At 47.4% G+C, this 17,272-nt stretch overlaps 1 protein-coding gene across 5 annotated transcripts in view; it reads right to left on the bottom strand.

The window, feature by feature from the left end:
* Positions 1-17,272, bottom strand: part of SYT17 (synaptotagmin 17) — an 82,926-nt gene that overhangs the window by 15,643 nt on the left and 50,011 nt on the right. For all 5 annotated transcript variants that reach the window (XM_043914419.1, XM_043914418.1, XM_043914421.1 and 2 more), the window contains one exon: positions 15,111-15,266. In XM_043914419.1, the coding sequence (XP_043770354.1) occupies positions 15,111-15,266 (156 nt within the window). The remainder of the gene's footprint in view (positions 1-15,110; positions 15,267-17,272) is intronic.

The raw sequence follows: 17,272 nt of genomic DNA on the forward strand, positions 1-17,272 counted from the left end.
ACTGGCTCCAAGTCCATGCCAACCTGCCCTTCACAGCTCCTGGATGCCACGACCCCACCCACAAACCCCAAGGAGACCCACAGAGTCACTGCCCTTCGCTCAGGGTGTTCCAACCTCAGCATCCCTGATGTCTTCCTCTGTTCTGGGCACTCCAGGATGTTGAGCAGAATCCATGGCCTCTGCCCCCTAGATGCCAACAGCTTCCCCCAAGTTATGACCACCAAAACTGCCTCTGGACAGCGCCACAAGTCCCCTCAGTGACAAAAATTAGCTCAGCTGAGAACCACCGATCTAATTGCTTTTCTATGTCAGCAGATGCCCAGGGCTAGCCAACCAAAATGTATTTGGTGAATTCAGTGCAAGAACTGCTGCTCTTGTTAGGCTGAATTCCCCAAGGCTGGAACTTGGTGGTGTGAGATCTCCTGCTGACACTGACCCTGAACCTAGAAGTAACATGTGCTTAGGGAGGCAGAGGAACAGCTGGTTCAGGGTCTGGCTCGCTCTGTTGTTTGCCTCTTGGGCACCTGTGGCAGAGACAGCCGAGTGATCTCCAAAGCCTTTTCTGCCTGGACAAGCAACTGGACTACATTTCCCAGATTCCTCTGCAGGGAGCTGTAGCCAAAAGAGTCTGAGTGGAAGCGGAAGTGATAGTTGTAACTTCCAGGTCAGCCTCATAAAAACGTCCTACGCAAAGTGCAATCCTCAACTCTCTCTCCCCCAACCACCAGCTGGAGATGAAACCCTCCAAGGCCTAAGAAGATGGCAGAGCCACAAGATGGAAGGGGTCTGGGTTGCTGAATCACTGCATGGAAGGCCACGTGAGAGAAGACCCACAAAGGACTTGCAAGCGAGAAATAAGGATGGCAAAACCTTGGCAGCTGATCTATTGCAGCTGTTACCCTTAAGTAATAACGGTGCCTTTTGAGCAGGTCACTTGAGCTCTCCAAGCTTCAGTTTCCTCCTCTGTAAAATGTGGATAATACCAGTACCTTCCTCATTTGGTTGTTGTGAAGATCAGCTGAGACAGCACTTGGGACAGTGCCTGGAGTACAGTAAGCCTTGATGCGTGTGTGCTCAGTCGTGTCCGATTCTTTGCAACCCCATGGACTGTAGCCCGCCAGGCTCCTCTGTTCATGGGGATTTCCCAGGCAAGAATACCATAATGGGTTGCCATGCCCTCCTCCAGGGGATATTCCCAATCCAGCGATCAAACCCATGTCTCCTGTGGCTCCTGCATTGGCAGGTGAATTCTTTACCACTGAGCCACCTGGGAGGCCCGAGCCTAATGATTAGTGCGGAGAAGAGCCACAACTGAACTCTTGCCCCTTGTATTATCCCTTCCCGGAATTCTTTTCCAAGTCACACTCCAGATCACTGGAGAATGATCTGCCCCATCTTCAAACACCTTAGGGACACTTTGGCATTTTAGGGACAATCCTTGGGCTTCCCTTGTGACCCAGCTGGAAAAGAATCTGCCTGTAATGCAGGAGACCTGGGTTCAATCCTTGGGTTGGGAAGATCCCTGGGAGAAGGGAAAGGCTACCCACTCCAGTATCCTGGCCTGGAGAATTCAATGGACTGTATAGTCCATGGGGTCACAAAGAGTTGGACATGACTAAGCGACTTTCAGTTTCACTTTTCTTGTAACGAGGCGGCTGCTGCTGCTACGTCACGTCAGTCATGTCCAACTCTGTATGACCCCAGAGATGGTAGCCCACCAGGCTCCCCCCTCCCTGGGATTCTCCAGGCAAGAACACTGGAGTTGCTATTTCCTTCTCCAATGCGTGAAAGTGAAGTCGCTCAGTCGTGTCTGACTCTTACCGACCCCATGGCCTGCAGCCCACCAGGCTCCTCCGTCCATGGGATTTTCCAGGCAAGAGTACTGGAGTGGGGTGCCATCGCCGTCTCCATGTAATGAGGCTGGGGCCCTCATTTTATCCCGTGGTTGTCCAGGCATTTCCTAAGCATCTTGGCCCTTCTGTACCAAAGGGGCCACTGAGAAGTCAGCGTGACCCTGAACAAGGATGGAAGAGGACCCCACCCACGAATCATCCACAGGATGTCTCTCCTCTGCTTCTCCAGCCCCAACAAAATGAGGCAGAATAAAGTCTGAAAGCAGACACATAATGGGATCTTTGGCACCAAGCCAACGGACACCCTTCCTGGACGTCTGTAACTCGGGATCCTAAGGGGAGTGGCTGAGAGTTAAGCCCCAAAGACACCCCTCCCCACCCTGCTCCCCTCCTCTCCAGCCAGTGTAGACACCAGCTCCTGGAGACAGAGGGAAGGCTGAGCCCTTCCGCCCACTCTGCCTATTCTTCACCCACTTGTGTGAATTTTTTTCTCCTGGTAAATAATGTCCTTGCCTAAGGCCATCTCTAGACAAAATTGCCATTATAAGTCAACTACATTCTGTCCTGATTTAATGCAGGGGGTGGGGGTCAGGCAGACACCCAGGGCGGCAGTTTTCATGTCAACTTACAAACAGGGAAAGATGATTACACCCACTGTGCATCTGCTGTGGGCTACGTGTCCTGCACTCACATCAGCTCACCCATCCTTCGTCAAGGCAGGAGCCATATCTGCCTTGCTCACCTCTGTCTCCAGTGCTACACAGTCTTGGGCAGGTGGGAGGTGGTCAGTAAGTACTTATCTCCTAAGCCCCCTCCCACGGCCCCTACTTATCACTGACATCACTGCATGAGTTACTCCCCTCATTAATGTGCTCTGGTCACTTTACCTTCCTTCTTTTCCTTGAGCAAGGTCATTGTTACCCCAGGGCCTTTGCATATGTCGTTTCTTCTGCCTAGCATGTCCCTCTCTCCCATCTCTGCAGGGCTGGTCCTCTCTCAGCTTCCCTGGTGGTCTAGTGGCTAAGACTCTGTAGCTCCCAAAACAGGGGGTCCAGGTTCAATTCCTGGTCAGGGAACTAGATCCCACATGTCACAACTAAAGATCCCACTTGCTGCAACTAAGACCCAGCTCAGCCAACTAAGTAAAAAGAAATATTAAAAAAATAATAATAAAGTAATGCTCCCGGTCCCCTCTGTTGCCTTCCTTTACTCTTCTTTAGGTGTTTTTTTCTTGCTTATCTCACCCCAACTAGAATGCCAGCCATGAAAGGATGGACTATTTCTATCCTTCTGTTATTTCTCTAGTAAATAAGTACAGCACCGCAGCACTGTTGGGGCTTGATAAATATTTGAGGCTCTATAAGCCGGCAGTGGAGAGCCCAGATTCTGTTTCCAGACACCCCGAGTCTGCATGCTGGCTCCAGGGTCTTGAACCCGGTGTCCATCCTATCATTCAGTCTCCTCATTAGCATGATGACGACACCCACATCACAGTGTTACCGTGAGGATCAAATAAGTTAACTCATGTGAAAACAGTTGGAGTAGCTCCTGGCATATAGGAGATGCTATATATGCCATTATCCTTGTTAAAAACTGAACGAACAGGGTGGGGGACGGGAGGGAGCAAGGAAGAAGGCAGTCAAAAGGTACAAACTTCCAGCTGTAAGATAAATAAGTACTGGGCATGTAACGGACAACATGATGACTACAGTTAACACAGTATGATACACAGGAAAGTTAAGAGTTCTCTTCACAGGGGGGAACTTTTTGTCTTTTATAAAATTGTATCTGTAGGAGATGATAGATGTTAGAAGCCTATTGTGGTGATCGTTTCACAATTTATATGTAAATCAAACCATCCTGCTGTACGTCTTAAACATGCGCACTGATGTATGTCAATTACTTCCCAATAAAATTGGGAAAAAAAAGAAATTTAAAATAAGAAACCAGAGGGGAAAAACGAACAACTCCAAGATAGTTTCTATATGTGTCTGGAAAATGAAGGATGGAGGCTCAAAGATATTAAAAGTGATACAGCGACCAAACTCTGGAATCTGGTTTTCTGATTTTGAAGACACAGCTATCTCCACTATAGCAAAGGCTTTCCTTGAAATATAGAGAGACAGGGAACACTCCAGCTTGTGCCCTGCAGGCCCTGGCATTTTAAAGGTTAAGCCTTCTCCAGCTGACTGGCAGCTCTGGGTTGGCAGGGCCAGGACGAGGCAATGGACAGAACGGATGTCTGGAAAGGGTACTCTCGATTTCTGCCTTTATTCCACACTCAAGCCCTTTCCCAGTTGCTGGCTTCAGCTGCTGAGCCTGACCGCTTGCAGCCAGCACTGATGTACAGGCAAGGCCGAACCTGGCCTCCACTGGCTCCCTTTTCTCACTCCACGTAGCTTGGGCCCTGAGGGACACGGATGGCTGGATAAATCCCCAGCCCCCTGATGGTGGTCCTCATGGGGACTCGCCTGGAATGAGGTTTCATCCAAAGGCACCAAAATCATTAAACAGCCAGGCAAGTGGAATAAAGGTCCCCAGGAACCCGGGCAGCTGGCCTGGTCTTCAAAGGCTGCCACTGCAACCCAAAACGAATGTTTAAGATCCAGCCAAGTTTTACCCGCTGAGTGGACTCTGGCAGCCTTAAGGAGCTGAAGAGGTGAGGTGGGGGTGCTGCTGGGGGCTCATTATTCTGCCAGGGGAGCCCCACTACGACAGGTCTCCGCCTCCACCTCCTGATGACTTGGCCTCTGCCTGCGTGCAAGGTCAAAGCCACAATCCACAAAACCCCCACCAAACGCCGTGCCAAGCATGTTGCAAACACGATTTCCTTTGGTCCCTGCAACACCCAGTGAGGTGGCCGCTGAGATCTACAAATAAGGAAATCCTAGTTCAGAGTCAAGTAACTTGCCAAGATAGGGAATTGTCCTTTACATCTAATCCACCGGCATGTTTTGCTGTCTCTGCCAACATAATTATATCCCATTGCATCATTTCTCTGAAACCCTTCCGCCACCTCCCTGGCCCAAGCCACCTTCATCTCTTCCCTGGATCATCAGCATACAGCCTCACACATGGACTTTTGACTCCCCTACCAGTTCCCTGACAACTCATTCTCCACTCGACAGCTGCAATGAAACTTTAGAACATTATCCAAATCCCATCACTTCCTGGTCAACACCCCCCGCCCCCCAAAGTGTCGCAAAGCACCTGGAAAAAGTTGCAGGCCTCTGGCCCTACAGGTTCTATTTGATCTGCCCCCTGCTGCTTCTCCAAGTATTGGAGTAACACGGCAGAACAGAGGAGGGTCTTCTTGCTATTCAAACTGTGGTCCTCACACCAGCACTGGTGCCATCCAGCATATTAGAAATATAGATGCTCAAGTGCCATCTCAGACTGATTGGGAATCTGCATTTTAACAAGATTCCCCCAGGTGATTCATACACACATAAGTGTATGCTGAAGAGTCAGTTGGAACCAAACAGACTGAGTGGGAAGCTTGGCTTAGCCACTCACCAGCTGGGTGACTTGGCACAAATGACTAGTTACTTGCTGTGCAATGAAGAATTCACTTACCCAAAGCGAGGTCTGGTGTATACCCTTGGATCCCGGGAGGTGATCTCCAAGACCCTGGAATGTCTGGCAGGCATGCCTTTGTGTGCCTGGGGGCTCTGGCCGTGGGACTAACAATGTGATTACTGATGGGAGCTTTCAGTCACTCAGGTCAGTTCAGAGCCCTGATGATTGAGCACAAGCTGGACCTCCAGGCGGCACTGGAGACGGAAGGTTGGCCATTGGACAGAGTGGGATCAAGCCCCAGTCCTGACTCCAGATATCAAAGGCTCCTTGGTTGGCAATACTCTGTGCACACTGTCACCCCCTTGTGACCAGGAGGAGGTACTGCCACCCATGACTCCACAGGAAGAGGATGACCCGACCCTCTGGACTCTGCCCTGAGCGTCTCTTTCCTGGACGGATTTTAATTTGTATCCTTTCGCTATCCTAAAACTGTAGTCAAAAGTAGAGTTTTCCTGAGTCCTGTGTGTTGTTCCGGCAAATTATTAAACCTGAGTGTGGTCACAGGGCTTGTGAGTTTGTAGCCAACTGGCCTGAAGTGAAGGTGGTTCTGGGGATCCCCGAGCTGGGTGTCTGAATCCAAGACAGCTTTGTGGGGATGCTCTCTCAGTCTTTGCAGTTGACTCAACTCATTGCATTTCCCTTCTCTGAGCTTCAGTTTCCCCAACTGAAAAATAGCCACCAAAGAGATCATACCTTATACGGTGTTGAAAGATAAGTGAGATAATGAGTACATAGGAGGCTCACGGTAACTACAAATATTACTGTTCCCATTGTTCAGACAAGAAAACTGAGGCTCGGAGAGGTAAAGCAACTTGCCTGCAGTCACGTCGAGTGTGAAGCTAGATCTAGCTGACCTTGTCTGCATGCAATGCTGTCTACTCATGATGTGTTGGTGCTTTCTGGGAAGGGAAGGACAGTACTGGTTCTATTGAGCTGGAGTCATTCACCCCCATCCCAATGCTCCCCACTGTTTCTCTTCTCTCCTGAGACTCATGTGACATGAATATCAGACTTTTTAATATTTCTCCATAGGTCTTTTTTCTATTCTTTCCCTCTCCCCTGCCACCACTCAGAGAATTTTTTATTCTGTTATTCAGATTGCCTAATTTCTCCTGATCTTGCTTCAAGTTCACAAACTCTTCCCTCTGTTATTTATATTCTGCTACCGAGTCCATCCAATGAATATTTTATTTCAGTTACTGTACTTTTCAGCTCTAAATTTTCCATTTGGTTCTTTTTTATACCTTCTATTCCTGTATCTGCTGGTCTGTCGATCTTCCCTATCTTATCGTTCTTTTCAAGATGGTTCACCCTTACTTTCTGAAGCATGCTTATAATAGTTGTTTTAATGTCTTTGTCTGATAATTTCAATATCTGGGTCATCTTGTGGTTAATGTTTGTTGATTATATTAACTCTAGGAATCTGTAAAATTTTGCTCAGTCTTCATACATCAGATAATTTGGGATTGCAACCTGGGAATTTCAAATTTTATGACAGTATAGGTCTTGTCTTAATTCTACTGAATATGTTGATCTTTTTTACTTGTAGCAGGTGACTGATCACAGGTTAGGCTCAGAGCACAAGTTCTAACCTGCCTTCATGTGCTGTTACTCCAATGACAGGTCAGTTTTCAAAGTCTCGGCAGTGTTATTACTATCTGCCCATCACATGCGTCCCCCAGGGGCCAGCTCAGGACCTGGGTTGTGGTCTACCCTGCGGTTCTGGTTTCAGTCTCTGATACACCAAGTGGGGTCACCTCCACTCCTGCACAGCCTGAGGATGAGTTTAGGAGTTCACACACAAGCTCACTGGATCCCTTCTGGAGCTGCGTCCTCTCTGCATCTTTCCCACTCTGGTTCCCAGGGATGCACTTTCATGCCCTCTGGCTGGAAAGCCAAGGCTCCAGTTTTCCCACTCTGCTGCTCACTGCCCATGACCAGGTCCGGATGGAGCCCAGTGCCCATTGTCAGCTCCTCACATGCTTCCACCCTCAGGGCACCGCAGGCAGCACAAGCCGGCCTGGTTCTGGTGCTGAGTCCACACAGCTTTAGTGTCCAGCCCTGGCTCCCAGACATTGCAGCAGCTGGCAGATGGGGGATGATGGTTTGTAGATGAGGAGTCAGATGCTGGGCTGAGCGGCTAACCTCAAAAGTGTCAGCGTTTTGATTCTCATGCACTTTGCAATGATTGGAACAGCAGGTATGAATTTCCAAGCGGTCATTTCTGGACGGACAGGTCCACAAGCTGACCTGTGTTGAATTCCTGTAATAGGAATGATTTGCTAGGTTTTGCACAAGAGAAAGCTGGGATTCAAAGAGGTGGAATAATTCTCTGGATTCACACAGCTGGTTCACAGTGGGCCCAAGGTTCAAACCCAAATGGCCTGGGTCATTCCAGGGTCCACTCTCTATGGCGGGTCCATCTATGTCACCATCATCATCATAATCAATCCAGTATTTATTGAGCACCAACTATGTACAAGGCACTGCCCAAAGCTTTTTACCTGAATTGTTGAGACTGGAAGAAACAGGAGGAACCTGAGGCTCAGAAGAGAGATCTCAGTCACCCAAGGTCACGCGTACTTGCTGAGTGGTAAAGGTGACATCTGAACCCAACTGCATACTTCAATCCATACTCTGAGCAACTCTCTCTCTAGGAGGCGAGATGAGCCTGCTGCCCAGTGAGCAGGTCTGGGAGGGGGAAGTCAGAGCATGCAGGAGGATGCAGAGAGGAGGCAGAGCGTAGGTGGGCCAAGGCCAGATGCTGGGGAACATCTGTACCCTGGAACAAATCCACAGCATCTTGATCTCAAGGGAGCTTCTGGCCCTAACAGACTGGTTATGCCCCTCTCAGACTGGCTTGCCCTCCTCTCCTCCGCTGGAAAACCGCTGCCCCACGTCCCAAATCCTGACACTTTTCCAGCATGTCCTCCAGTGCCCATTCAACTCTGAGGTCTTTCCAGGCAAGAGGGCGGCATACTGTGCCCCAGACCTCCCTCCTCATTCTCCTCCACGCCTCTCTCTACCCCTCTCATCTCACCAGCAGATTCAATTAACCAATTTGATGCTACAGCCGCAGAAAGCCAAGCAATTATGGAAAACAGACCAGGTGCCTTGGAACTCACTCTCAGAGAGCGGTCTGGGAGGCCTCCAAGCAGACAGTGGGATGGGGAGGGAGGCAGAACAGGAAGGCAAATGCTTGCCAGTCCAGACTGCACAAGAGATCCACTTGGGGCGCTTTGAAAGATACACCCACCCACTCCAAGATACAGGTGCTCTGGCTGATGTAGTTGCTCCGAGCCTGGGCATCAGGATATTTTTAAGACCCATGTAATACTAACGTACAGATGGGGTTAGGAAATCTAATGATGTGTAGAGGTTAGGATCACTGCTGGAGAGTTTGAATCTTTCGAACACAGGCAGAAAGACTGTCACTCACCCTGGGTGCACTAATCCTGGGTCTCTAGGTATCCGTTCCCCAAAGCATGGTCTGCCGACCTCAGCATCTGCGTCACTTGGGTGTTGTCACAACTGTGGGATCCCAGGCCCCACCCCAGACTGAGTCAGTATCTGCATTTTAACAAACCCCTGGGGGATGCCTATGCATGTGAAAGTTTGAGGCACCAAATTTTCTAGTTCTAACGAGAGATGCTGAGAGTTGGAAAAACCTAGGAGTGTCAGTCATTGCCTGGTTTCCCTTCCCACTGCTCTGCAGCTGCTCAGAGCTGGTTATCACTAAAGGCTCCCTTTCTAAGCCTATGCACAGGACAATTCTTGCAGCAGCTGCCTTGAGAAACTCTAGCAGGTTTGGGGGGTCAGCAGGGCACGGGTCTTCCCTGCTGACCCCTGGCAGCCCTTGAGCACCAGGCTGAGTCTGAAGTCAGGCTCGGTTTCTCCTCCAGCCCTGCCTGACCTCACCTCCCCTCCTACACCCTTCAGTTCCCAGCTCCCATGTCGTTGCCTCCTCTCACTCCCCAGACTGGCTCGGGCTCTCTGCAACAGGCCCTGCTCTCCGCCTCATAACCCTCAGACCAATTCACAGTTAGTTTGTTACTGCTATGGAATTTGATCGGTGTTCCTCTGCTAGAAGTAAGCTCCGTGAGAACATGTTTCATGAACGTCTGGTGGTCTACTGAGTAAGGAGCATCTAGCAGCAGAGGATGAGATGGTTGGATGGCATCACCGACTCAGTGGACATGAATCTGAGCAAACTCCGGGAGATAGTGAAAGGCAGGGAGGCCTGGCATGCTGCAGTCCATGGGGTCACAAAGAGTCGGACGTGACGTACCGACTGAACAACAGTACATAGTATTTGCTCAAAAAAAGTAATTCAGTGGGGACTGATGCCTAGTTGGCTCCTGGCCCAGGGAGCTGGACCCTGCCCACCCCCAGCTCTGCCATCAGAGGCCACCTGTAGGCAGTGGTCCCCACTCCTGTTGCTCCCAGGTGCTGGGAACCTTTTCTAAGCTAACTGCCTCTTGACTATGGTCACCAGATGAGGTCAAGCTTTGAATGCTTTTCAGAAGGCCAGGACGCCCAGGATCCTCAGGTCAGAGGATTAGGACATGAACTTCACTCAGTTCCTTCTAATCTAGCAAGCGCCCTAAAACTTCACCTCCAAGCAGACAGATGGTCTTCTTCTGACACCAGGAAGGAGAGTGACTGAAGAGGAGAAAATACCCCACCCAGGTAAGTCTATAAAATAAGTGCTTCCTTCCCTTTTTGTGCTTTCCACAGAATCTCACACTACAAACTGACAAAGTGGCTAGAACAAAGTATTTACTTACATATAATAACCCATCTTCTTTCAGAAGCTTTAAGATGGCATCTAGCTGCATAAATTTGGTGTCTGTCTAGTAGTAATAACAGTAGCCAATACTTAAGGAGCACTTTCTCTGAGCCAAGAACCATTCTAAGCCTTCATATATATTAATTCATTTTCGGCTTGACCACAATCTACTGAAGTCAGGACCACTGTCCCCATTTTACAGATAAGGAAGCAGAGGCAAAGAGAAGCTGAGAAAAGTGCCAAGATCACGGAGTGAACCCTGGGAATCTTGCTCAAGGATCTGGCCCCTAACCACTGTTCTTAACCCCTCAGAGAGAATAGTCTGTGAGCGTCCGGCCTCAGCCTCCAGGAACTACTCGGAAACCCTGGGGTTCTATGGAGCTTAAGCTGCATTTCTTCTCCTTCTCTTGCTTTTTAAAATTGTGGTAAAATGCATTTGACATAAAATTTACCATTTTAACCATTTTAAGGTATGCATGCATGCACAGTTGTTTCAGTCAAGTCTGACTCTGTGCAACCCTATGGACTGCAGCCCAGCAGCCTCCTCTGTCCATGGGATTCTCCAGGCAAGAATACTGGAGTGGGCTGCCATGCCCTCATATAAGGGGAATGATACAGTATTTGTCCTTTTGTATGTGGCTTATTACTTAGCATAATGTCCTCTAGGCTCATCCATGTATCAGTTTCCTTTCTTTTAAGGCTGAGCATCATGCCATTGTATGTATACACCACATTTTGTTTATCCATTTATGCATCCATCAGTGGACACTTAGGTTGCCCACTCCTCAACTCCCACCCCTCCTCCTCCACTCTTTTTAGCTGTTATGAATAAGGCTCCTATGAATACGAGTGTGTAAATGTCTTGAATTCTGCTTTCAATTCTTTTGGGCATATACCCAGAAGCAGAAATGCTGGATCATATGGCAATTCTATTTTTAATTTTTCAAAGAGCTGTTATCAAGCTACATTTCTTTTTTTCTTTCCTTTCTTTTTAGCGCCTACTTCCAATAACAGCCCAATAACCTAAGTGGCCAACTCTCCTCTACTTTCTAGAAGGTCTCTGGACCGCACGCTGCTGTCTCAGGAATCAAAAAGCCATTTTCCCCCCCTTTTCTTTTAAACTTCAGCTGCAAAAATTACCTGATTGAAAACTGCTGAAGAACCTCATCCCACACAGGAATGAACTGCTCAGAAAGCCCAGCGCACCGGCTAATTACAGGCTTTTACCAGGATTCTCAGCAAACGCTTAAATTGCAGATCAACCTTCTCTTTGTTAGGAAGTGTTTGGAAACATGCTAATGGGCTGGGTTTCAGATCCTTAGCCTGGAGGTGACAGCTCTTTCCCCCAGCTGATAAATAAAGCAAGTTAGAACCTCATGGATTTGAATTCAGGAGAGTCACAGTTTTGCTGAGATAGCTCCCAGCTCAATCCACATTTCTCTATTATTCCAGCCAGTGGTCTTTCTGCAAATGCCACCCCAGCGGGGATTTTCACTCAAACCTGTGGTTCGGAACCCTGACTGAGCATTAGAAATATCTGGGGTGCTTTAAAACACAGATATTTCTAAAGAGCCCAGGACCCTGGCTAACCTAGCTGAACCAGAGTCTCTGTGGTGGGATCTGGCCACTGGCAGCAGGTGAAAACTCCCAGCTGATTCCAAAGTGCAGCCAGACTTGAGACTCCCTCGCTTAGGGGGACACAGAAGTCTGCAATCCTTCCTACTCTACAAAGAACATTTTCAATGGGCTTTTAACCTGAAAAACCTGAGCTAAGGCCTTTCAAGGAGAGAAGCAGGTCTTCCACGAATGGAGAGCACAGGCCTTGTCTGATGGCCACAGCCAACAACTGACCCCTAGAGCTGGGGGTGGGGAGTGTCAAAAGAGGGATGCAGGGTGTGAGCTGGGGTTGGGGATGGGAGTGCCGCTACAGTTTGAGACTTTGGCCATATGGGTTTCACATATGGGATCCAAAGTGGCTCAAAAAATAAATAAATAAACTCAGAACTCTATGCAATATTTTCTGTCCTGTGTATTTTTCTGGGGAAGGTCCTCCAGAGTTCCTATCACAGGCTCTGATGCTCTGTCACACACTTCCACCCCTGCCCCTTGGCTTTTTATCATAGTCTGCCACATGATGGTATATGATGCAGTTACTAAAAATAAGGACTTAGATCCATCCATATCTGCATTGACCTGGAGGGACTGAACACATTCACTGTTCCTGAAACAGGAGCAAGTTTCAGAATGACGTCCACAGAATGGTCCAGAAACCTCCACAAGAGAGCAGGGATTGCTACATACACAGTTTTGGAATTCATGAATAACTCTTTAAAAAGAACTGACTCTTCCATATGTGGATGACATTTGTGTGAACAAGGAGAAAAGTGTGGAGTGGGACACACCAGGGCATTCAAGGTGGCGACTTGAGGGAGAGGGGCCTGGAAGGAGGTGAGGAAGAGAGTGTCATTTCCTGAGGGCGGGGGCTTGCTCTGTGCTTGACACAGCGTTCAGCACCGATTATGAACGGGTCTCTTTTAACCGAGGTAACAGTCCTTAGAGGTCTCCTTGTAGGGCTTCCCCGTTACACAGACCAGAGAACTGAAGCACACAGATCTTGCCCAAGGCCACAAAGTTAGGACCCAGGCTATGCAGTGAACCCCTCTGTTCTTCTGATTCTCCATTCATACACTTCCTTCAGTTGTATCACTCACAAGCATGTGACACTTCGGTCATAAAATTTTAAGTAAAATATAAAAGTGTCAGGACTTTCCGCATGGGCTCTCTCAATGCCCTCCCCCCAATCCCTTCCTGATCTAAACATGCAATAAGTCCTTTATTCTCAGGAGGGAGGTAGGAATCGTATTCCATGCTTGGATCCAGTCTTGGTTCAATAAGGCTCCCACTGCTTGCTGGCCACCTTTACAGAGCCAATGGAATCCCTGTCTTCTATCTTGACCTGAAACACTGTGGTGAGCGGGGTCCCTGTCTGCTGGTAACTCAATCTGGACAGAAGCCATCACATGTTCTATCAGAAATCATTACCTCTGCTAGGGCAGGCGGCCCTGATTGGATGCAGACTCTCAGGGTGACAGGTCTTGAGAAACCCCAGACCAGTCTGCCTGGAGGGGTCTTGGAGCACGGAACATCTGCAGTCTTGTGGATGAGAGGCAATAAGGTGTGCAGTGGAAGCAGTGCATGCAAGGATTTTTCAGTTATGGCCTGCTTTCCTGGGAGACCTGTAAGCCAAGGATTCTAGACTGGATCTAAGCAGATGATGGTTTCCAATTACTCTGGAGCAAGACTCCTCAAAATATGAGGTCAGATCCCTAATGCCATCATGACCTTGGTGCTTGAGAACATGCAGATCCCTTGATCTTAGGAGCTAGCAAGACCAGACCTTGAATCCTCTGTACCAGCTGGAGCCCCAGGGTCAATTGCTCATGGTTTTTTTTTTTTTTTTCCTTCCCTTTTTTTAAAATTAGTTGGAGGCTAATTATTTTACAATATTGTAATGGGTTTTGTCATACATTGACATGAATCAGCCATGGAGTTACATGTATTCCCCATCCTGATCCCCCCTCCCAATTGCTCATGTTTTAAGCCTCAGTCCCTTGCCCTGTAAATTGATGAGGATGATGTTAACTTGACAGGGTGGGCTATGATGAATATTAGCAATAATACAGGTGAAGTCTGTGAAAAGGACACAAGAAATAGTAACCATTACTTCTATTAACTCTATGTTGTGGTGGTGGATGAGGGCAGCTTCAAAAAATGGCTTCAGTGATCCTTACCTCCCAGTATCCACACCCTTGTTTAATCCCCTCCTCTTGAATGTGAGCTGGACCTAGTGAGTTGCTTCTAGTGAGTGGAATATGACAAAAGTGATAGGTTGTCACTTCCAAGACTAGGTTACAAAAGGACTATAGCTTCCCTCTTGCTCACTCTCTCTTCCCCCCTCATTTGCCCACTTTAAGCCAGTTGCCATATTGTAAGATGCCCTATGAAGCAGTCCATGTGATAAGTAATTGGGCAAGGTCACTGGCCAACATCCAGGGAGGACCAGAGGCCCCAAGCAAACATTCTGCAAGGAACTGAATCCTGCCAACAACTATGTGAAGAAGATTGAAAACAGATCCCCACCCGACCTTCAGGTGAGCCTTCAGATGAGTCTGCAGCCCCAGCCAATACCTTAACTGCAGCCAGAAGCACCCAGCAAAGCTATGCCTGAATTCTTGACCCGTAGCAAATATGAGAATAAATACTGATTGTTTTGAACCACTAAAGTTTGGGGTGATTTTGCAGCAACAGATAACCAATACATCCTGGAAACAGTAGATGAAATTATACTTTGGCAACAATAGATTCAGCCAGAGTGTGGCACCTGAAGTCTTTACTTAAATACCATGTCCTCTGGGAAGACTTTCAAAATCCTCCTCTCTGAGTAAGGTGATCATATTTCCTTATGTTTCCCTATTAGACCATAAGCTACTTGAATCATCATATCATCAAAGCTCACATAGTACTTAGGATTATCTCGAAGTCATAAGTCACTTCATTTTCATAACAAACCTATGAAACAAGTACTATTATTGCCCACATTTTGCAGATGACAGAAACTGAAGCTCAGAGAGGCTAAGTAACTTGCCTAAGTCTTTAGTAATTATGTGGAAGTGCCAGGACATCTGGCTTCAAAATTTGCATTTGTAATGATTATACTTTGTGGTTCTATAAATCTTTTCCAAATTCACAAATGGTAAGTCCAAACCCAGGAAGCTAAATACCAGACATGAAGTTCTTAAATATCACCCTCTCGAGATCACCTTCTATCCCTAGGACAATACGTTGAATATGTCTCACCTGTAGTTCTCAATGTCTAGAACACTACCTACCTGTAAACACTAGGCTGGCATTTTCCAGTTCTTCTTGGGGAACTTTGAAGCTGAAGGATTCATTGTAAAAGGGATCGATTGTGCCTCTCAAGAAGGATGTCTTCTTTGTTTTCACAAGCTTGAGTCCATGTACCAGCTGAATTTTCACAAATGGGTCTGAGAATAGAGTGTTGGAGATCATGAAACCCAATCCATCTGTTCATCTAACTTTCCAACCATTTGACCATTCTTTCATCTTTCATCAGTCCATCCATTCCAGGTTTTCACTCCTTTTTCATTCATCCATTTCCCCATCTATTCACATATTTTTTTCTTTTTCCCATCCAGCTTCTTCTCTGCTCACCCTTTCTCTCTTTCTCTAGCCATGCAAGATTTACTGAGCTCCCCACATGTGTCAGGCATTGTGTTAATTTTACAGATGAAGAAACTGAGAACTCAAATAGGAAATGATTTGCTTTAAGATAAGGCTCGTGGAAGAATAGCTAGACCCAGAGCCTGTCCTAGTTTTTCTGCCCTTAGAGGCCCATCATCATGCCAGTGAGCCCAAAGCCCATGTAGGGGGAAATACAGATGGCAGAATTATAACTATTATTCTTAGATCACTTTACAGCTTACAAAGAAATTCATGTACATTATCTAATTTTATGTTCATCTAAACAACTCAATGAGATAAATACTGTTATCTCAATTTTTCAGACAGAGAATTGAGGTTTATAGAGGTTAAGTAACTTCCCCAAGGCCACATCATTTATAAGAAGTAGAACTAGGATTTGGTTCCAGGCAGTTTTACTAAGGAGCCCTTAATCATCCTATCATATTGACTCTCCCACTGCAGTGAATCTGAAACTCTCCAGCTTTAATACCATTCCCTCCACTGGTCCCTTCAAAATCTGTTTTTAATATGTGGTTTTTGAGAATACAAGTTGTCTTCTAAATTCAGCTGTCACTTTATAGCAAAAGTAATTTATTTTAGCTATTGCACTTAGAAAAGACTATATTTCTACCACTGAGCTGAAGAGATCCCAGCAACCACGACTACTTTCATGATAATATCCTTTGCTGTCATGGGAAAGCTACATAAGGAGTGAATGTAATCTGTTCTATTTCATTAAAAGTCACGTTCAAACTGGTGTGTTACAGACACTTGAAATACAGCAGGGTTTTCAGAGCTGGTATTTATAAAGATGTATGCTACAAAAAAATTGATGCTTTTGAACTATTGTGTTGGAGAAGACTCTTGAGAGTCCCTTGGACTGCAAGGAGATCCAACCAGTCCATCCTAAAGGAGATCAGTCCTGGGTGTTCATTGGAAGGACTGATGCTGAAGCTGAAACTCCAATACTTTGGCCACCTCATGCGAAGAGTTGACTCATTGGAAAAGACCTTGATGCTGGGAGGGATTGGGGGCAGGAGGAGAAGGGGACGACAGAGGATGAGATGGCTGGATGGCATCACCGACTTGATGGGCATGAGTTTGAGTAAACTCCGGGAGTTGGTGATGGACAGGGAGACCTGGCATGCTGCGATTCATGGGGTCGCAAAGAGTTGGACACGACTGAGCGACTGAACTGAACTGATGCTACACTTGAAATGAGCTAGAAAAAGAACCTCAGAGGGTGTCCACTGGTCTCACGACTAGAAAGCATCATCAGTGCACACTACCGCCACCTGGAGCATGGTGTCTCCATTGCAGGCATAGCATCTGGAACGTGAAAGTGAAAGTCACTCACTCATGTCCCAGTCTTTGTGACCCCATGGACTATGCAGTCCATGGAATTCTACAGGCAAGAATACTGGAGTGGGTAGCCATTCCCTTCTCCAGGGGATCATCCCAACCCAGGGATCGAACCCAGGTCTCCGCATTATGGGTGGATTCTTTACCAGCTGAGCCACCAGGGAAGCCCACGAATACTGGAGTGGGTAGCCTATCCCTTTTTCAGAGGATCTTCCTGACCCAGGAATTGAACTGGGGTCTGCTGCATCGCAGGCGAATTCTTTACCAGGTAAGTTACCAGGGAAGCATAGCATCCGGATAGGCAAGTAACTTTGTCCAGGCCACATGTGTACAAGGAGGATTTAGATTTCAATAGTTATCACACCTGGTCTCGATCAAACCCCCACTTCAGAGGAATGGTATCATTTACCTGCTTCATCCTAAGAGA

This window comes from Cervus elaphus, chromosome 10 (assembly GCF_910594005.1).
Source record: "Cervus elaphus chromosome 10, mCerEla1.1, whole genome shotgun sequence".
Lineage (NCBI taxonomy): Eukaryota > Metazoa > Chordata > Mammalia > Artiodactyla > Cervidae > Cervus > Cervus elaphus.